The sequence below is a fragment of the Calliphora vicina genome, chromosome 2 (genome assembly GCF_958450345.1).
Source record: "Calliphora vicina chromosome 2, idCalVici1.1, whole genome shotgun sequence".
Taxonomy (NCBI): domain Eukaryota; kingdom Metazoa; phylum Arthropoda; class Insecta; order Diptera; family Calliphoridae; genus Calliphora; species Calliphora vicina.
In genome coordinates this window covers 86452340-86475858 of record NC_088781.1, presented here as the reverse complement: position 1 = coordinate 86475858, position 23519 = coordinate 86452340, and the positions used below count along the sequence as shown (strand labels likewise).

At 35.3% G+C, this 23519-nt stretch overlaps 1 protein-coding gene across 2 annotated transcripts in view; it reads right to left on the bottom strand.

The window, feature by feature from the left end:
• LOC135950044 (proton-coupled amino acid transporter-like protein pathetic) overlaps positions 1-23519 on the bottom strand; it is a 161193-nt gene that overhangs the window by 64225 nt on the left and 73449 nt on the right. For both annotated transcript variants that reach the window (XM_065499533.1, XM_065499534.1), the window contains 2 exons: positions 19932-20070; positions 19522-19867 (listed from right to left, as the gene is read on the bottom strand). In XM_065499533.1, the coding sequence (XP_065355605.1) occupies positions 19522-19867; positions 19932-20070 (485 nt within the window). The remainder of the gene's footprint in view (positions 1-19521; positions 19868-19931; positions 20071-23519) is intronic.

The window sequence follows — 23519 nt, the reverse complement described above, 5'->3', positions numbered from 1 at the left end:
AGTTCCACAAGGCAGTATCCTGGGACCCTTTTTATATTTGATATATTCGTCTGATATGCCAACTAACAATCGTACTCATACATCAACATTTGCTGATGATACTGCTATTCTAAGCATTCATGAAAACCCTCGAGAAGCATCTCGTTACTTACAAAATCACATATTTGAATTAGAAAAATGGTTAAAACAATGGAAAATTAAAGTCAATGAGCAAAAATGTACCCATATAACATTTACATTGCGTAGAGAATCATGTCCCCCTATTCATATCAATAACCAAACAATAATTCAACAATCGGAAGTGAAATACCTCGGAATACATCTCGATCGTCGCCTTACATGGAAAAGTCATATAGATGCAAAGTTGATTCAAATGAAATTGAAGTCAATTCAATTAATTGGCTTATTGGTAGAAACTCTACGCTTAGTTTAGATTGTAAACTTCTACTTTACAACATGATCATAAAACCGATATGGTGTTATGGCATACAGCTATGGGGCACGGCCTCAGCGTCAAATGTTGAAAAGATCCAAAGACGCCAAAACAAGTTTTTAAGAATGATCACAGTTGCCCCCTGGTATATCAAAAACGCGAATATACACAAAGATCTAAAAGTGCCCCTTGTAAAAACTGAGATCACGAAAAATGCAGAAAAACTTGAAATTCACCCAAACCCACTGGCCCGCAACATATTAAATAACCGTGGCCACACTCGGTTAAGAAGGAGGGACACAGCAGACCTAATCCAAAGAATAGAAGGAAGAATGCCAATTTAATAAAAGCTAAATGAATAAACAATTTTTCGTCCGGCACTGGCTGGACTAATTAAATTATAATTATTAGATATAAGATTTGAAGTACTTGTTGTTAGTTCATGAATGAAGATACAATAAATAAAAAAATAAAATTGAAAAAAAAAAAAAAAAATTTATAACTTTTGACAATTAAAAATTCATGGAATACTTTATAGAAAAATACGACAAAATTTTTTTTTATTGAATTTTTGCATAGATACAAATTTTTGGAATTGAAATAAAACTTTTATTTATAAAAAGTTTTTAATGAATTTCACAGTTATGTAGATTTTTCTATTTAAAATGGAAAAATAAAAACGAATTTTGAAATTTATTATCAGCAATCCCGCAATTTCCAAAAGTGTCGAAAAATTCCAAAAATGGTAATTTTTAGTTTTTTGGCAAAATATACATACCAGGGTCGGTGTTATCGGGACCCTTTACAAAATAATTAGAAACATATTGAGCCACGTATAATCGGTTATTATATTTTGATATCGGATACGCGATTTGAGAATTTTTGCCCTAAAGTTTTATTTTACATAAAAAATAGGTGTTTTTTGAAAGGACCTGGTCCCCTCAGTAACAACAATTTTGAAATTAGTTTTCCTTTAAAATATCTTATGAGAACTTAGCTTCAGAAAGTAGAAATTCCTTATACATCCTCTTAGAAATTTTTTGCTATAACTCAAAAAGAAAAAAAGTTCTTTTTTCCCAAAAAATTAGCGAAAAATCTCCTTTTTAAAATTTTTTAAATTCAAATGCATATAACTTTGGACTTAGTCATTACTTTTAAAATATTCTTTTTCCGTTTGACACATGTGTTGTTAGTCCAATAAAGGAAAACTGGAGAAAATCGGGAAATATTTGGATACGCTGTTATCAAAAAACTGGAGTAGGGTGGGTAAAAATGTTAAAAATTTAATTTTCAAATGCGAATATCTCCTAAGCTATAATAGATAATTGATAGCTACGACGAGGTTTTTTGTAGTGCTCGATGAGATGATTCTATATGTATAATTTTTTTGAAATCGGAACTCAAACCAAGAAAATATAACATAAAAAAAATATAACATACCCGAGGTGTCCTACTTTGAGGGCCCTTGGTCGCGCCCCTGGTGGGCCCATGAGGTCCACATTCAAAACTTAAACTCGACAACACTTCTTCTTTGCGCATGTGAAATTTCATTCAAACCAATCTAACCATTTAGAAGTTACAGATTTATTTCCCTCTTTTTATACCCTTCACCTTCGTGAGAAGGGTATATATAAGTTTGTCATTCCGTTTGTAATTTCCACAATATAATTTTACGACCCTATAAAGTATATATATTCTGGATCCTTATAGATAGCGGAGTCGATTAAGCCATGTCCGTCTGTCTGTATGTCGTCTGTCTGTCTGTCCGTCTGTCTGTTGAAATCAATTTTCTGAAGGCCCCAGATATCTCCGGGATCCAAATCTTCAACCATTGTGTCAGACATGCTTTCGAGAATTTTGCTATTTAAAATCAGCAAAATCCGTCCATAAATAACGGAGATATGAGCAAAAATCCGAGACAACCTCTGAAAATTTCATCAAAAAAACACAATTTATTACATGCTTTGACAAAAAAGCAAGTAAATATGTTTATTGAGTCTTTTCTTTTTTCCAATTACAATGATTTTTTTTTTACTAAACGATAGAATAATATTATTCTTAGAACTATTTACATCTTGCTCTAATAAAATATAATAATGAAAAAGCAACTTGCTAGATAGAGAAAGTACAATACTAAAACGTATTTTGATATTTAATAGTAAACAAATGCTTGCTCCCGGCATAACCGTTAACGTACAGAGATATATTCTGTATAAAAAACAAAAACCTACAAATAGTCAACACTTAAAACTAAATAATAAAAAACAGATAAATCACGGTATCTTAATTGAGATCAACATTGAGTAAAACGAACTGTCCCATTAAAGAATGAACAAATATAAATAAAATCACAAGGTAAGTAGATAGACCTAATACTGAATGAAAAATCATAATCATAAATTCAAATTGCAGGGAAGACACAGTCTCCATTATATACTAGAAACAAAATTACATCAATCTAGGATAAATTAAAAAAATCATGTCCTAAAGACAACTAAAATATCAACATTAACTTATCACAAAGATGGGTTAATGCAACCCATTTCCCTAGCCCCTATGTGACCCTTGGGAAGCCTTCGCGTAGAATTCAGGGATGATATATGGATCCAAACCATCCGTATTCAGAGCACTTATAATACCAATAGGTATGAAACACCAGACCAATCCACGTTCTGTTCCAACTCGAAAATTTCATTCATTAGAATGTTGTCATGTGCGGCCAGTTTATCCACAAATCTCCTCTGGAGAGACATTGCATAATTACAAAAAGGCACAGCATCTGACTTCCCATAGATATATGAGTTGGAGTAACGCTTCGTACGATTTGCATAATTCTTGTTTATACATTTTCTCAGGATCCTTCTTTCGAATACTTCCAATTCCCTTGCCACTATTGGTGAAATAGTAAACCAGATTGGAAAAGCATATACCAAGGCGGACCTGATTGCAACTTTATTTTAATAGTTCTGGCGTGATTGTTAAATTTGTGTAGTTTATCAAAACTAACACCCAGGTATTTTATAGATGATTTAAATTGAATTTCAATGTCATCCATATAAAGATATACATAGAAACTTGCTTTCCGGGACCACAAATCTTGCACATTTCCCAGAGGCATTTCGAATACAGATGGCCTCAGATTTGGATGCATTTATCTTAATACCCCATTTTTTGTAGTAGTTACATATCTCCTCCAGGTGAGCGGCAGCTTTAAGCAGTGCGCGGTGCGGAGATTCATCATGCGCGTATAACAGGCAATCGTCCGCATATAGTATTGCAGCAGAATTATTTGTCAGGTGGGGAAAATCATAGAGAAACAGATTAAATAACATAGGCGCCAAGACGCTCCCCTGAGGGACTCCACTTTTCACACAACCATAATCGGACAGACAGTTTTTTATCTGAACTCTGAATGAACGGTTCGAGAAATAATTTTGGAATAATTTTATCAAGAATGGGTCAACTTCCAGCTCAATCAATTTATATAAAATACCCTTATGAAAGGCAGTATCAAAGGCTTTCTCAATATCAAGAGATATGGCCACAGTACATGATTTTTCGTGCAGATGACGAACGATGTCATTATGAAATTTCAGAAGCGCGTGTTGTGTTGAGTGGTAACGTTGGAATCCAAATTGATATGATGAAATTGGGTTAATAATAAATTCACTTTCCAGCTTTGCCTTCAGTATGTGTTTAAAAATTTTCCCTATATTAGACAAGAGGGATATAGGTCGGAAATCATTCACAGTGTTGTTAACCGCCTTTTTCTTAAGTGGAATTATTTTCGCAGATTTCCATACGTCTGGAAAATAGCAGTTGTTGAGACAATTATTAAAAATGATGACTAGGAACTGTAGAACAAGATCAGGAAACTTTCTAATTAAGAAATTAGACACACCATCAAAACCAGAAGATTTTTTATTGTTTAACCCATTAATTATATTTGTAACCTTTTGCACGCTTGTAAAGTGGTAAGCATCATTATTGTCCAAAGAATTAAACAGAATGTTAAACTGATAAATATGTGGCAACGCAGCATTTGTATATGAGTAATTCGATGGTCCAAGTCATTAACGGTGAATTGAGGTATAACTTCCCTGTAGATGCCAGAATAGTACTCCTTAAAATGATCGGCTATTTCCCTCTCATTAATCACAGTACGGTCATCAGCAGTGATCTGTTGGCAAAAGGGTGATTTTTTCCTTCCAACAATTTGGTACACACGTCGAAAAACATTTGGACCAGGTCTTATCTTCTCCAATATACCATTAAATCTCTCGGCTTGCTCCAAATTAACCAGTTCCTTAATTATATTCTTCAGAAGTTGAATTTGCTTTGATATTATATTATACTGATGCACACTGGTCGATCCCATAGGCCAAAAATAAAAAAAAACAAAGTGAAAAGTTTGTCACCAAATGTGTCATCACTATTTCTTATAAAAACAAGGTTTTAAAACTTATAGTTGTCTTTGTTTTATTCCTACTATACTCTTCAGGAATAGCTTCAAAAGTGAGAGCATGTTGACAGTTGGTTTTTGCAGAGTGAAAAAGTGGAAAATTAAGCGCAACTTTAAATTAATTAAAACCATATAAAAAAATGTTTTTTTGAAATAAATCAAAATTAATATTGAATTGGAAGGTATTAACTTAATTTTAAGATAATTACAATGTGTTTAGCTTCTTGTGTATTTTTTATAAAATTAATATTTGCCCAGTGTCATTTTTAGTGTTCGTTCGACCATATATTTCAATTTCAACTAGAGTTTTAGTTGTGTTTCCCCCTGATGTCTCCAATGGGATTTTTTCTGGTTTATTAGTTAATATTCCAAGATTCTAAAATTGGAAATTTCAGCTGCATCCTTTTGCATCTCTTTGATTTATGTCCCATACACCAAAGCGGCCTCGTTGTTTTCGATGTCCAACTTTGAATTTTTGTGAGGTGTTTTGTTAGTTTATGTTCGCGTTGCTTTGTTATTGTTATGCATGTAAAGAATTGTGTTTGTTTTTTCTTTTCCACGGACTTTTAATATTTTTACTTCATGAATTTGGTCCTTATTATTAATTGTTTCTGCAGTAGTCACATCTTATAATTGCAAACTTTCGCGCTGACATATTTTTTGATATTTGGTGCTGAAAATGCTGAAAAAGCTCGAAAAGTGAAGGATGTCGTGAAAAACTATATTAAAAATGAAGGCTACACATTTGAAGAAAGTAATTTAGAAACACGCTCAAATTATAATTGCAAAAAAATGTCAAAATTTTGGCAAAAATGCAATCGTATAAAAACAAAAGTTCAAAATACATATTCTGATTGGCTTGCCTAAAAGGAGTCGATTTTATTAAACTCACATGAGCGGGCGGACCACACCCAGATTTAGTTTGCAATTTTTTTTAGTAAGAATTCTTATTGATTTTTAATTTTTTATCAATTTTAAAAAGTTTATAGTTTCACTTATATGGGGAGTGGGTGTGGCAGTTGTACAATTACGCCCATTTTTGAAAAAAAAAATGTGTAATATCCTTATTATATATTGTACCAAAAATTATAAATGTACTATTATTTATTACCGAGATATGGAATTTTGATTAACTAGAATGTCATAACCTCGCACTGAGCGTTGTGGTGAATTTGGATGCTAAGGTATGGTAGGGGGTGGGTATGAGTCATCAAACACTCCCATTTTATCATTAAACAGTTCTGACATATTTATAAAGCCGTGACCGAAACTACAAGTTGATACCTACACTGCACAGTGGTTTCCCTTATATGAACAAGCGGTCAATAATCAATATCTCCAAAACTAAAAAAGCTAGGGTCTTCAAAATTTGTCACCTCATAGCATGCCCGAAGAACTTAAAGCTTGCAAATTTTTAAGAAAAAATATTAACAACTGTAACCACAGTAGCCCTTTGATCTTTCAAGGGTTAATTGGCTTTTAGATTTGTTTTATGAATTTTTGAAATAAAATATTTCAGTATGAAAATTCGTTTATTTTAAACAATTTAAGTAAATTTTTATTCCATTTTAATTCATTTGAATTATACACTAAAAAAAAAAACTAAATTAAAAAGTTATACAGAGTTATATAATGCAATATGAGGTATTACTAAGTAATATAAGGTAGTAAGGTAAATAAGACATTAATATACATATATCGAATATTAATCAAATTTAAAACTCCTTGACTTAAACTACTTGTTTTCTTTGTTAGTAAGTTTGTCCTCCAGAAATAAATGGATCTGAACTTAAAACATGCTATTTACAAGGGGATTTTGGTATCAAAAAGTAAATTTTTCAAAAACTTAATTTCAACAATCAAATGATGCAATTTTGTAGAGAAATGTTTATAGATGAAATGTACACTTACAGTTTTAAGAAAAAAATTATTTTATTTTTAGAAAGTTGAACTAAAGTCCATGCAAGGGTGTTAAGCAAAAATTTACTTATATTTTCACGCAATTCAGTGGTATAATTTTCCTAATAATACCATTTACCTTTAACATATTTGAAAAATATAACCTTTCAACATCAATAAAAAAAAATTATGGGGAAACCATAAACCGTTAAGAAGATATGCCCAAATCTATAAGACTCTAATTATTATTGTATTTTTGATTTTCCATGGAGAAAAAAAATGTAGCCCCACTTTCCCCCAAGCTCTTTTTTTAATAAAATGGGAGTGTCTTGTTTCGATTAAAAAAAAGAATAGTTTTCGGAACAGGATGAAAACTTAACATTTTTTGTCGAATAATAAACGAAATATCCAAACAATTATTATCTATGTATGGGTTTCGTGTAAATGTATGTACCAAATTTCTAGACTTTTGCTTGGATATAAACAATTTTATCCGAAAAAATCAATTTGGATTGTATTTAATTTTTTTTTTTAATTTAGTCCATATAATTCTCGGTGCCAAATTTCAATGCTCTACGACCACCCCTTATAATTTTTGCTCAAAAATGTATTGCATTTGGATTGCATGGGCGGTATGCGGTGGACATGGCCGATTTTAATAAGACTTAGCATACGTTCTTCTTTTGTTTCAGAAAATATACATATGTACCAAATTTCTAGACCTTTACTTGAATAGGGAAAATTTTATGCGAACAAATCTATTTGGATTGTATGGGCAGTGGGCGTTGGGCGTGGTCGATTTTGATAAAATTTTATTTGTTTCTTAGTTTGGTCCATATAATTATCTGTGCCAAATTTCAGCACTCTACAACCACTCCTTATAATTTTTGCAAAAAAATGTATGAAGCCATCCCTCTGTGGGGTGGGTTAGTATATTAAGGAGTGAGATCGAAAAATTCTTAACATACATATATGTTTATAAAAAAGAAACCACTAAACTTACAGCTTTAATTTTTTTTTTATTTGATTGAAATTATTATTACAATTTACAAAAAAAATTATTTTTATAGTTTTAATCACTAGTGATGAAATTTTGAACCTTTTTCGGAAACCCTTCCATTAACGTTTTTATAGTGCTTTCTGTCACTTTGCTCGAACATGTAGTCCATCTCCGTTTAAAATCTACCACACTTTTGGACACCTTTTTTGTACTCTTCAATTCTCTTTTAACAAGAGCCCAATATCTCTCCACTGGCCTTAGCTCCGGGCAGTTTGGAGGATTTGCCTCTCTTGGTACAAATACCACATTATTGTTCTTGTACCACTCAAGGGCTTGTTTGCCATAGTGACAGGATGCCAAGTCAGGCCAAAAATAAGTGGACACATTATGAAGTCTTATGAATGGAAGCAGCCTTTTTTGTAAACATTCCTTGATGTAAATTTCGGTATTTATAGAGCCCGTTGTAACAAATGAGTGGCTTCTTTTGCCGCAACTGCATATTGCTTGCCATACCAAGAACTTTCTGGGAAATTTTGTCTGCTTTTGGGTCCTAAACTTTTCTTCAACATTCCCTCGAGCATCAGCAACATAAAATTTTTGACCTGGAAGTTGCGAAAAATCTGCCAGAACATACGTTTCGTCATCCATTATGCAGCAAGAATATTTTTTTATAAAACTTGACTTCAATTTCCGTGCTCTGTTTTTGGCCTCTAAATTTTTAGTAGCGTTCCTGTCAGGAACTTTTTGAGCCTTGTATGTTTTTAAACCTGCATTAGCTTTAACTTTTCGTACCAAATAGTCCGAGCACTGAGCTAACCGGGCTGCTTTCCTACCGGATGTGTTGGGAGCTCTTTTGAAAATGCGTTCTATTTTTTTGGCTTTAGAAACATCATGTGGACCATTCCTTCTACCTGAACCAGGTTTTCTATCAACTGACAAGTTCTCCCGGTACTGTTTAATAACATTGGAAACAGTTTGACGGCAGACCTTTGTATGCTTGGCCAACTTTTTGTAAGACCAAGTTGGGTTTTGTTGAAAATATTTAATAATTTCAGTACGCACTTTTTTCTGGTCACTCATTTTAATCAGATTAACAAAAAAATTAATATAATTGACATTACACATAATAACTGACATGTTTTTCAAAGGTAACTTGATCAAAAAAAAATTCAAATAATACTTGGGTTAAAAAATGTAATGAAAAACGTGTGTTAAGAATTTTTCGATCTCACTCCTTACAGATTACACGCCCATCCGCAAATTTCCGCAACTAACTTCAGCACTTTTATTATCTTAAGAATCAGATTAATACAATGAAAAAGAAACCTATGGGGGAATCTTGGGGGAACACAACTAAAACTTTAAGTAAACATAATGAAGTTTTACAAAAAAGTAACAAACATATAGGTTAACTAAAACATTAATTTCACAAGAATTACAACACAAGTTAGTTTTTATTATTTTCTAAAGATAAAATATATACCTTTAACTTCAAAATCCATTGAAAATAATTTAATTTTGTAGACTACAGCAATTGCAAGACCGAATTGAAGTGCACTTTTGCTTTGAATTATTTTTCCAGCGTTCAGCTGCGCTTTGCAAATGAATATTTGCTCATGCTTTCAATTTTATTTTTAAAAAGTCCCGTTAGATTTCCAGTAAAAACCGGTTTGCCATTAAAAATATTGGATATTTAAGAGACAATTATTTTGCATTTTGTCTAAATATTTTGTGAACGTTTTATTTATTTTTGGCCTATGGGCGGAAACACTGTGCACTGGAAGTATTTTTGGCCGCCGACTCCATACAGCACCGACCACTGTGTGATGGCTGCATCTATTTCCAGTGCGGTGAAATATTTTTTTTAAGTTTTTTTGCCATCTATGTTTAATTTTAAAAAATTTACGTATATTTTCAGAAATAGGAATCTTAAAGTTTGAATGAATTATTCTTTCTTAATCAACATTATGGATGTGTGTAAGATTCGCATTCAATGTATCTAATTCGCTGTTTGACAGATTTATATACTGGATGGCATATTGTCGTTGGCCGAAATTTCCAGGTCTCGACGAAATTGAGACCAATTTGTGTTTTTATACGACATAAAATGACGTGGGTTATTTAGGATAATTTGCGCACATTGCAAATCTATTTCCAATTTTATTGGAAAGTGGTCCGAGAATGTTGGGCAACTATATATTCTTAAGTTGGTAGTTCCAGAGGCAGTAAAATGCGGACAAAGGAGAAAATGGTCCAAAAAGGAGGGACCATTAGGGTATGACGGCGCATTATCACAAATATGTGAAACATCCAATGAGTGATCAAGTAACCAGTCATTTAAAATTCTACCATTGCAGTTCTCAAATGACAAAAAAGCAACAAAACGTATGTTTGAATGTGTATTGGTTTCATTGTTTTGCGTATTTTGTTTTTTTTTGTGTTTTGTTTCTTTTGGCGGTCTTGTTGTATGTTTGGTTGTGTGTTGGTTTTATTGTTTTGCGTATGTTGGTTTTGTTTTGACAAAAAAGCAACAAAACGTATGTTTGGATGTGTGTTGGTTTCATTGCCTTGCGTATTTTGTTTTTTCTTTTGGTGTTTTGTTTCGTTTGGCGTTGTTGTTGTTTTTTATACAACAAAACGTATGTTCGGATGTGTGTTGGTTTTACTGCTTTGTTTTTTTGGTGTTTTGTTTCGTTTGTAACTTCTACAATTTTTAAATTTAGGATGCTGTACGCTGAAAGTGGGCAATGTACATACATAACATTGGTGTTTTGTTTCGTTTGTAACTTCTACAATTTTTAAAAGTGTTCTTGATAAATTTAGGATGCTGTACGCAGAAAGTGGGCAATGTACATACATATATACTAATTATAAAAAATAATAATGCATCCACAACAAAGGTGAAGGGTATATAAGATTCGGCATAGCCGAATATAGCACTCTTACTTGTTTTCTATACCACTGTGTGTCGCTTACTATAAAATTTGTTTATAGTAAAATATAAACATTGACTTACGATAAAATCTTACCCCCTATATTTTTCATGTTATTAACAATTTTGATATTCTAAGAACGCTAAAACATCAGTCGGTCCAAAAAAGTTTAATTTCTGCAATAAAACTAAAATTTTAAAAATGTCGCTTACGATAATTTGGCGCTAAGGGTTCGATATGTTTACATGTGGAAAAATGTCCCAATACATGACACAAAACACAAGTAATACATGCCGTCTGACCCCCCATTACACAGAAAAAAAATTCATAATTGGAATGAATTTTGTAATAAATATTATTAATCGAACTTGACTTTTTTTTCCCCAAACTTATTTCATTCAAAATAAGAACATGTTCATAAATATTATAAAATTTTACATGACGGAAATTTTTGCTTTTTTTTTACTTAATTTTTTTTTTTTTTAATAAATTGCATTATAATTGTATTATATAATGAATTAGTGCAAGAATATTTGCATAATAGCCATATATTGGCCAATATTTTAAGATAAAAAGGAGAATATCTGAAACTTCAAAATTATCATTAAACATAATAAAACATTCATAAATATAAAAGCATTTCATCCTCTTAAATCAATTTAATCATTTTCGCGCTTTTTATATAATTTTGTAGCTGAAAATCATAAAAAAAACTAAAAATTTTCCATGAAAAATTTCAAACATTTTTGAACAACATAAAAATAAAAATGAAATTGAAATTATATTTTTCAAGCCTTCTAGATTTTATTTCAAAACATAAAATATTAAAAAAATCATACTATTTAAGAAATTATTCCTTCGCCTGGGTAACGATCTTGAAGCGATGCGAGGGCTTATATACACTCTGTGGTCTAGACCTCCTTTGCGATTGAGCATGTTTTCCTGGCACTTTCGCAAAGGAGGTCGCGACTTCAAAGGAGCGTATTAACCAAAGGTTACTCATCTTGTCTAGATATTGGGGCGATAGTGTGTCCAATAGCTGTCGCGTCAATTATTATGACATATATCGTCTCGTGATATCCACGCTTGAGTTCGCCACTTGTATAGTAGAGGCTTTACCTGGGGGGTCACGAAACATATACACTCTTAAGTCAAGGTGAGTGGTAGCAGTGCCGAGGACCTGGATGGTTAGTTAGTGTTTAAAGAAACTAACCGCTAACAGCTCCCCTCAGCGTCAGGGTAATACGCTGTTGTAATGTAGTTGCCTAGTCCACGCACGCCGTCACTGCGTGGTTGGTCCGTCTTTACGTGCCTACTCGTGGGAACAAAATAGATCCTAAAAATTCAAAAACAACAACTACAGAGGAGACTTCCGATTTTAGGGAAACTAGGGAATCGGAAGGGGGGGTTTCGGACAGCACCTTAGAAGGTGAATTAACCCTGACAGACGTTCATGCTCGGATTCTGGAGCATGAAGGACAGGTGAGTGAACTGGATGTGGATGGTCTTTTGGGACTGTCGAAAGACTCCTTTGGGGAAACTAGTGCCACTCAGAGGTTGGAGGAGTTGGCTCTGTTATCTGATGATGAGCATGAGATCACTATGATTGCTGCTCAGAATCAGATAACGGAAACATCCCCTCCCACTGCTAGTGACAAGGACAACCAAAGGAGCCGTTCGGCAGAAGATGATCCACATGGCGCTAAGGTCGCCAATCTTGTTCGGCAGGCCGCCGTGGAGGAGTTGCCTAATGCCACTCCACGAGACACTGATAAGCCAGGCCGAACGAAAGAGGATAGGGCAAAAAATGGCACTAGGAAATCTCTAGTCTTTCTGGCAAAGATGGGAAAGAGAGATCCTGGGTCATTAACTGCAAAGGAGAAGTACCTTCTCAAGAAACACAGACAGGACGTCGCTAGATTTGAAAGAATCTACGGCCCTGTTAGTGTACTCTTGGGGGAGTCTTCTCCTGTTGAGCAGCAAGTGGTAGCTGCTGTCGATCTGGCTGACACCCAAAAGGGTATAAGGTCGACAGCTCCAACCACTAGCAGTGCGGTAACAACTAAGGAGGGGGGCTCTTCTACCATCCTACAAATCGGTGCTTCGGCTAGAACTGTGGATGGTAACAAGAAGCCTCCCATAATGGTGTCAGGTGCGAAGGGAGTGAAGAATCCTCCGGCCGATTCTCTTAAGGGTGGTATGGGTAACATTAAGGGAAACGGATCCGGTGGTCCTCAAACCTCGTCATCGAAGGCACCAGGATGCAGCAAGGCTTCGGGGAATGCTGGTGTAACCCCATCTAGCACTCTTAAGGGTACCCAAAAGGAGACCATTAAGAAGGCTAGATCTGGGGACGACCAGCCTTACTCGTCAACAAAGAAGCTCAAGAAGTCCCTGAGTCAGGACGTATATCTTCAGGCAGCGATAATTGATCGGAATGATCCGGATGGGAAGATCAGCACCGATCAATGGCAGCTGCTTGAGGCTAGACTCTTGGACGAGATGGCTTTCCATAGTGGTAGCTCTGAAGACGTATCTTTTAAAGGTGCTGACTGGGCTAAGGGAGTCAAGGTCATAAACTGCGGAAATAAAAATTCATTTGAATTCTTAAGGACCGTAGTTGGGAAACTTGGCGACCTTAATCCAGCCTTAAAACTTGAAGTGATACGCGCTTCAGAATTACCATTAAGGTCAATAGTGACAGTATGGATTCCTCCACCCGTAAGACCGGTGGAAACCATATTGGCACTATTGAAAAAACAGAATGTTGATCTCCCTATAGACCAATGGAAGGCGGTAGCCTCTATGGTGTGTAAGGAGAACAACGGGAGGGATTTCCGGTTCGCAGTGGATCGTAAATCCCTCGAGATTTTGGACAAGGTGAAAGGGGTTGTCAATTTTGGTTTTGGCACTGTCAGGTTTCGGTACTCGAAACATGACACTACCAAAGAGGCTGCTAGTGGTGCAGATAAACCTGCATCATTGTGAAGCGACCTCAACAGAATTGGCAAACTTTCTCACCAAATCCCAGACCGATGTGGCCCTGATCCAAGAACCTTGGATTAACCAAAATAAGGTTTGCGGGTTAGGGATAGCGGGATACACGTTATTTATCCCGTCCACTGAGGACAAGGTAAGAACGTGTATCCTGGCAAGGAGAGAACTCAAACTAATAATTTCTCATTCCTTTAGGTGCGGTGACATCACTGTTGTGAATAGGGAAACCATGGGTGAGCGGACGCTGACTTTGGCTTCGGTGTACATGCCGTATGATGCAGTGGATCCACCAGGCAATGAGGTGCAGGAGCTAACGGCGTACACAAAAAGGAGAGGTGCTATCCTGGTTATGGGATGTGATGCAAATGCTCATCACAGCCAATGGGGCAGTGCTGATATCAATAAAAGAGGTGAGTGCGTCTATGATTTCATAACTGTCAATAATCTAGTTATCTGTAACAAGGGCAACATGCCCACGTTTAGGAACAAAGATAGGACGGCGGTTATAGACATGACCTTGACGAACCAAGATGATAATTTCGTTAGATATTGGAGGGTATCCACGGACTGTTCCTTTTCGGATCATAGTAGGATCACCTTCACTTTGAACTTCAACTCGTCCTTAAGGGTACCATTTAGGGATCCTAGGCGGACAAATTGGGGAACCTTTTATGACAAGGTACGTATTGGGTTTGAACAGTTTAATTTATGTGAACTGATACCACCCAATTTGGAAATAACGGTGAACAATTTCACCCGTTTATTAAATGAGAGCTATGAGTCATCATGCCCAATGAAATTTCCCGGTAGGCGTAAACAGCCAAAATGGTAGACTAAGGAACTTCAAGTTCAGAGGTCGACGGTTAGGAAATCTTTTAATAGGGCAAAGCTCACTGGATTACAAGGAGACTGGAATAACTACAAGGTGTGTTTCAATAAATACAAGGGAGATCTGAAAAGAGCGAAGCGGACTTCATGGAGGAATTATTGTGAATCCGTTGATAGCGTCAATGAGATGTCAAGATTTCGGAGAATTTTATCCAAAGACCCAAAGGTCATAGGGTATATTCAAAGAGCTGATAACTCATGGACGGAATCTAGCTCGGAAACACTCTCCCTGCTTATGGAAACACACTTTCCTGGTTGTGAAAGTATAGGCACTAGGGCTGACGATCAGGGGGCTAACATGCCTGAGGGAACTAGTCATGACTCTAGACAAATTGAGGGAATAGTCACTAGGGAAAAACTAGCCTGGGCGGTAAAATCTTTCGACCCGTATAAATCACCGGGTCCGGATGGAGTATTTCTGGCGATGCTGTGTAATATCCCGGATACGGCATTATTCCTTTTGGCGGATATCTTCAAGGCCTGTCTCAGTAGGAGGTATCTGCCGCGTGGGTGGAGAGAGGTCAAGGTTGTTTTCATACCTAAGGCCGGTAAGGCCAGCCACTCGAAACCAAAGGATTTTAGACCTATTAGCCTATCGTCTTTTCTTTTGAAGACATTAGAACGACTGATAGATCTACATCTAAGGAGCAATATAGATACCCATCTCATTACCAACGCTCAACATGCCTACCTCAAGGGTAAATCCGTTGAGAGTGCGCTTCATGAAGTGGTCGGTTGTATAGAGCACAGTCTGAAGCATAGGGAATATACTTTAGCTGCGTTTCTTGATATAGAAGGTGCCTTTAACAACATCAGGACAGAGGCAATTAGGAACTCGTTAGTAGAACTTGGGGTCGACGACTTTCTAGTGAGTTGGATAATCTTAATGCTGGAAAGCAGGATTATCAACTCAACCCTAGGGGACGATGTGATCAGAAGACGGGTTACCAGAGGTCCACCACAAGGTGGAGTTCTTTCTCCTCTGCTGTGGTTACTGGCGGTTAATCCTATTCTCAGGACCTTCGAATCTAAGGGTAGGAAGATAGTCGCCTATGCGGATGACGTGGTGATCCTGATCAAGGGAAAATTTCTCTCAACTATCAGTGACATCATGCAGGAGTCGCTTGGCGATCTCTCATCCTGGGCAAAGACTAACGGGCTGGGTGTAAACCCATCAAAGACAGAATTGGTGTTGTTTACTAGGAAGTATAAGGTAGAGAACTTCAAATTGCCGAAACTAGACGGCGTCGAGCTGAGTTTATCAGGGGAGCCAAGTATTTAGGAACCTTCCTTGACAATAAACTGTCATGGAAAATAAATACGCAGGAAAGATTGAAAAGGGGCCTTAATGCCTACTATACATGTAGGAACTCAATTGGCAAAAACTGGGGCTTGCGACCTAGTATGGTTAATTGGATCTACACTTCTGTTGTTAGACCTATTATTACTTATGGCTGCACAGTGTGGTGGGAGGCAATGAGGAAACGTAGCTACAGGGCTATACTCAACAAGGCTCAAAGATGTGCATGTCTGGGTATCACAGGTGCTCTAGGCAGCACCCCGCAGGCGGCGTTGGATATAATCCTGAACCTACTACCATATGAGATATGCAGCAAGGAACTTACTCAGACTATCTGAGTCTTCCTTGGTGAAATCCTTGCGGATAGGACACACTATGATACTGTATGAAGCAGGTCTTGTTAGTCAGGGCATTACTCCATCTGGAATCTCTGACTATAAGGTCGCAACCTTCAGCTTTGGTGCTTCACCCCCAGTAGAATTCCCCACTAGGGATAAGTGGGCTGGATCCGATCAACTGTTTGATGGGTGCGCAGTTTTCACAGACGGTTCCAAAATGGATTCTGGTACGGGGGCCGGGGTTTATTTGGTCGACCAAGACATCAAGCGCTCATATAGACTCTCTAACGAGTGTAGCGTCTTCCAGGCAGAGATCTTCGCGATCTGGAAAGCCACAGAGTTGATAGGGACACACATCAATAGGGGGTCTGCAGTGACAATATATGTAGACAGTCAGGCGGCACTGAAGGCCTTGGAATGTCATTTAGTACACTCCAACCTAGTAGAGGACTGTAGGAGAGCTCTGGAGGAGCTATTGGCACACTACTCAGTGAGATTGTGTTGGGTGCCAGGGCACTGTGATATACAGGGTAACGAGGTAGCAGATGAACTTGCTAGACATGGTTCTGATTTGGACCATGACACTAGGGAACGGGCTGTTAGACCACCCATTTGTCACTACTACAGGGTAATATACAAAAGATTCCGGGACTGCACGAATCGATCCTGGTGCAGTAGAACAGATTGCAAAGTGTCCAGGGCCTTATGGCCAAGACTGAATGCGAACGCGACTGGGACACTGTTAGAGTTGGATAGGTACAATCTCAGGATTCTAGTAGGAGTGATAACCGGTCATTGCTCAATTGGAGCCTTTAAGGGAAAATGGGATATTGACACACAGGACTTCTGTAGAGTATGTGGGGATGCAGAGGAGATAGAGACAGTAGAGCACATTATGTGCAACTGCCCTATGCTACAGGGTCACAGACTTAAATGGCTAGGAAATAGATTTCTGGATGAACTTGGTAGTGTTGCTGGCTGCAAACTAAGCAACATACTAGGTTTCATTAAGGGAATAGGGTGGCTATTTAAGGGACGTTCTACGGCAGGTCCAAATCCGTAAAAAGACTTATCTTTCCTTTCTTTCTTCTTCTTTTTATCAGACGGAATTTTGGACTTCTTTTTTGCTTATTCTAATGCTATCATCTTTATCTTTATCTATCTCTATTGAAGGGAATCACAATGGACCTCAAGGTCTCTGGGTGGAAGTACACTTAGTGTACACCCTTCTAAACCTAACCTAACCTAAGAAATTATTTATAAATGTTATGAATTGCAATCAATGAATTCGAATCATAATATTTATGTTGAAACTTTTTTCTGTGTACGGCGTCTCACCAACATATCAGAGAAAGCCGGGCTGAAAATCAATATAATAAAGATAAAAGTTATGAGAATAAACTCTGTGAAATTGGAATCCCTTTCTAATAAATAATGAAATATTAGAAGAAGTTGAAACATTCAGTTACCTCGGAACTGTTATAAACCGAACTCGGGGATCTAGTGAAGACATTGAAAGCCGAATAAAAAAGCCACAAAATCTTTTGGCCAGCTCAGCAAAGTATGGAAATCGTCTTCAATATCACGCCGTAATAAAATCAACATCTTCAACACCAACGTAAAATCAACTGTTATATAGCTGTGAAACTTGCAACGCTGCCTCCCGAGACATTAACAGATTGCAAGTTTTCGTGAATAAATGTCTCCGAAGAGTTCTACGAATCTTCTGGCCACGAACCATCTCTAACAACAATCTGTGGGCTGAAACACGTCAAATACCGTTGTGTGTAGAAATAGAGAAGAAAGTGGAACTGGATAGGACACACACTCCGTAAGCCATTATCCGATATTGCCAGGAATACCATAGAATGGAACCCTCAGGGGAGTTGCAGAAGAGGCCGACCAGCACAGCACATACATGGCGAAGGCAAATTGAAATGGAAGCTAGAAAAATGCATAAAAGCTGGAGTAAAGTAAAATCTATTGCGATGAACAGATCTTACTGGAAGAAGTTTGTTGAGGCCCTATGCTGCTTATAGGATCGAGGGGAATATATATAATACATGTATTGTTAACTTTAACGTTATTTTTTGTTTTTCTTTAAAATTAAAATATTAAATAACCTACAACAAAACTTCATTCTTTACTTTTTTAAAAAATTCAAATTATTCGAATAACTCGATTAATTTTAAACGTGTGATCGAATTATTCGAACAAGAGAAAAATCGAACAATTTTATTCCCCTAATATTTACTCAAAAAACTCTGCGTATATTGTGAATGGTAAGTGTTTACAGAATATACAAGCAATTACATGCACTTTGTAACAAAACATTTGCTATAGTGAATTATGCAATGACAGTTTTCGTTTAGTTTATGTATAGTGATAACTCAGTATTAATTTTTGCAAAATAATAAATATGTCATTTGAATGGTATTCATGCACATCTCTGATACACACACCAAATACTGAATGAAATACACTTTTATTTTAGTTGTTTAGCTTCACGAACATATTTTGGCTTAATGTCACTTAAGGTTTTTTCAAACATTTTTTTATTTTGATTAAAAAAATAAAAAAAATTTGTTGGCCACGCCTACTTCTAGTGCTCATATCTGACAATGTTTTTGGTTATATCTTGGAAACTATATTTTGATCTTTCGCAATATACATATATGTATATAAAATGATAGGTATCTGGACCGACCATGTCCCGATTGTGGAAAAAAACATATGAGTTAGTATCTGGATTATTTAAAAGTCAAGAGATTAAGTTTTAATTTAATGTAGAATTTGACTATATAAGTCAGGTGTTCTATAATATTCGCCGAATTGATTATATTACATTAGAACAAAATACAGTTTCCAATATATAAACAAAAATATTGTCAACTTTGGAAAAAATAGCGTGGATGTAAAACATTTTTAATTTTTTTTTACTCTCTAGAAAACTCCATTTTGTAAGTGATTTCAAAAATATTACTATAACTGACATAAGACAAAAAGGTATTTTTTAATGCAAACGGATGACGTTTCCACTACACATGTGAGCTGCCTTATTCGGAATAAAAATATGTATGCTAACTAGTGAGATGTAGTGCGATCACTATTCATTTTTAACGACAATTTTAAAAACAATAAATGACGACAAATTATATAAATAGTAAATGACGACAAATTTATAAATAATAATGAAGTTTAAAATAAAACTTCAAATAAAAATCAAAGTTCAGATTTCTTGTGAAATATTATGTGTATATTTTAAACTAACCTTGCTACATTTCCATAACGTCTTAATGAAACTGGTCCTGTTTCAAAAGCCCAATAACCAACTTCAGAAAAATTTAAGGAGGGATGCTGTAATCTACGGCATAATTCATGAGAACATCGTACCAACATGTGCATGCAATGGGTGCATATTGCTCCCATTATTAATGTCCCAAATAAGCCCATGTATAAGCCGGCATTCTTAAAGGCATCTGGCATAGCTAATATCCCAGTGCCAATGTTACCTTTCAATAAATGTATCATTGTATCCAAATTAGAAGTTGGATGATCCAAGGTACGATGCATAGAAGGGTTATATTCATTCTTATTTTCATGTTCAGTAGTGTTTCCTTTAATGTTAAATAGAAAGAGGCGTGTTAAATTAAATTGTACAATTAACATGAAATTACTTACCAAAACATTCTTCACTTTGGATACTGACTAACATATTGTCAGGGGAGTTCCGTAGGTCAGGTCGTGGTATAGAACGGCCTTCAATTTCTAGACGGTCGGTTTGTAACAAAGGTTGTCTTTCAGTCATTTTTTTTTTAGGCTATATACAAATATTGAAGATAATAAGAACAATTTAATTATCGTATATTAAAACACAAAAGTGAGTAAACTAATACTTAATTGTGAATGAATCTTCACGAACTTGTGGTTCTTGAGTTTATTCTTTACAGAAAATTAGATAAGGTTATTCAGTCTCGCAAACCCCCACCAGCACATACATACATATGTACATTAGGGATAACTATTGATATTTTTAGCAAATATGCATAAGAAAACCCACGGTATTATTTTTTAACGGTTGTTAAAAAAGTTCAATAAATATTTTCAATTATTTTGAAATACAATATATTTTATTTTAATAATAACTGCGGACATACTTCAAAAGATAATTTTTAAATAAGGGAATTATCCCTCACAATTGCAAAAAAAAATATGAAATTATTTATATAATTTTTCAGAGAAAAAAAAATACGGTTTATTTTAGAATTCGGTGTTGGTGGGTGATGTTTTTGATTCCAAATGACCTAAAAAAATGATTTTCATTACTTATACAACATTGGCCATCACGTGGTGGCATGCCAAAAATTTCGACAAAATTAGTTATATTCCTAATGTACATTTTTTAATCAAAAGCATTAGAAAACACAATTTTATTTAAATAAAATTAAAAATACTTTACAACAATTCATAAAATTTATATGAATGTTTTAATGAATTATTCAGGCTCGAGTTCATATAAATTTCAAGGTCTATACGTGACCAAAAGGCATTAAGTCTGTTGCTCCATCCTGATCTAAGTTGTGCCAGAACGACTCTTGTTCCACCCTGCAGAATCTTCTCGGCGTCTGCTATTGGTGATGGACGACCTCCAAGTACGACATTCATACGGTATCCTGCTACCAGGGAATTGATGGCGTCTCTGTGAATGTCGTTCAAAGCTGTCATATACGCGTGGCAATCAAATAGATCCTGCACATACCTCTGTATGCTCTCCTCGTATTTCCGTAGGTCCAGTCTGACATACCTCGGGGGAGACTCCATCTGTGTGATGTTGAAGTTTATATGACTCCTCCGGTGACATCCCAGAAGGAACTGTTGTGTCAACATGACGTGTGTTCATTGACCGGTAAAACCTTGGTTTCCTCGTGAAGGTGGTGTTCGGAGATAATTTGAAGGCAGCCTGTGACGGTCCTTAAGGCTGTGACTGACAGTGTCGAAGGCTTTCGAAAGGTCAAGAGCAACTAGGGAAGTCCGTTCACAAGGCCTCTGCTTATTTAAGCCCTGTGAGATGGGTCTGATGGGGGAGGAGAAGAGCTTGGGGTATCTTCGTTACAAAAATCACAAAATACGAATCTGACTTAGGAAATCTTTTTTCAATGGCTTTAGGAAAGCTAATATATCAAGGCATTGTCTGCGACGATAAAATTTGAAGAAAATAGCTCGTAGCTTAACTCGCTGTTAAGTTAAACCTGGACAAAACTTAAGTGGTCTTTAACCAGTGATTATGTTTTTCACTAATTTATTATGAACTGTCAATTTTGTCAGCATTCCCAGATCACATGTGAATTCCTCCAAATCTATATATATATAAAAGAGTAACGTGACTGAATGACTGATTCATTCATCATCGCACAGCCCAAACGGCTAAAGCTAGAAACTTGAAATTCGGGAAATGGGTTCCTTTTACAACATGCATTTCCACTAAGAAGGGATTTTATTCGGTCATTAAGGGGGACAAATGGGGCAAAAACGGGTAAAACCTTTACCTCTATATCTCCAAAACAAATTTAATCAACTTTTTTGAAATTCGAAATTCAAGTGGCAATATGGGGTAAAAATAGTCCCCGTAAATCCCTCTGTTAACATGTATATCTCCTACATAAATAAACATAGAAATACTATATTAAATGCATCTGGCTCAGATCAATAAAGACTAGAAATCTTTTTGGTACTTTTTTGAAATTCGAATTCCTAAAAATTGTATTCTTTTTTGGTACTTTTTTATCAAAATGTATTTTCTCAATAAAAATTCCATGAACTATTATTTTCAAATAGTACGTACTACTGATAACCAGGGAAACCAAAATATACAAATGCATGTTTTTTCTGGTGAGTCTAATGAAAAATGGATAAGATATTTACACGTTTCAGAACTATTTAAGAATTTTGGCATCGATTTGTTAGTGCATATTTTTGCATATTTTACCCTTAAATGCATATTTATGTCATATTTTTGCGTTTTTAGAGCATATTTTATTGTTTAATAGCATATTTTGACTTTATCAAACAAATTTTGTCTTACTTATTTTTCGCTATTGTGTTTGTTTAAAATTCAAAATTGAAAAATAGATGGATTTTCACCAAAAAAAAAAAAATTAAAAAACAAAAATTTTATTTTTAAAATTTAAAAAAAAAAATTTGTTTCCAAAAAATTAAAAAACTGAAAAAAAATTTTGTTCAGCTAAAAATATTCAAATTTTTTATTTTGAAGTATAATTTGGTGAAGGGTATATAAGATTCGAAACAGCCGAATATAGCTCTCTTACTTGTTTTAATATAAAAATTATGTCGGTTAAAATTATTTTTGTATGAAAACTGTCAGTATAACTATTAGTTAAAACATAACCAGAGTTCGTGTTACTGGGGGTAAGTGTTAAAGAAATATTTGGTTAATTCACAAGGTCTCTTATCATGTCATATTGTCATAATGTCCTAATATTTCACAATGGTTTTTATTGCTTTTCAAGCAAAAAATGTCCTAAAATAATACTACTCTGTATGCTATGTTTATTGTGTTATCGTAACCAACCAGAAGAGATCTGCGCCGAATGCCTAGGAATCAGTTAAGCCGAGCTGCCGAGTCGTGATATATTAGAACATTATGACAATATGACTGATAAGAGACCTTGTGAATTGACCAATTGTCTTTTAAATTTGCTCCTATAACACCAGTTGATGTCGAAAGAACATTTTCTATGTATAAAAATGTTTTCGGATCCAATAGACAACGATTTATGTTACTTTACCTTTTTAGAAATGAATTGTATTAGCGGTATTCACAATGTAGAGTACTTGGCCTAGTAAAAAAACAGAAGAGCTATTTATTGACAAACATTTAAATTTCTAATGTATTTTGTTTTTATTTTTTGGATATTGTGCTCTTTTACTACATTGCCAGTCCAAGTACTCTACATTGTGAATACCGCTATTGATTTTTTTTTAAACAAAAGTAAATTTTTTGGTTAAAAATTATATAAAAGTTTGTTTTTTTAAGAGCATATTATTTAAATTTTAAGAGCATATTTTAAAGTTTTTACTGCATATTTAAAGCGCATAAAACGCTTTTTTTAGAGCATATTTCCGGTTTCCCTGCTGATAACACTAGTTTACAAATCAAACATTTTTGGTTGCTCATGGAATTAAACTTATATTTTTGAGAAGAGCTAGGTACGCTAGCTAATTTAACATTTTTGTTTCCCACCTATACGT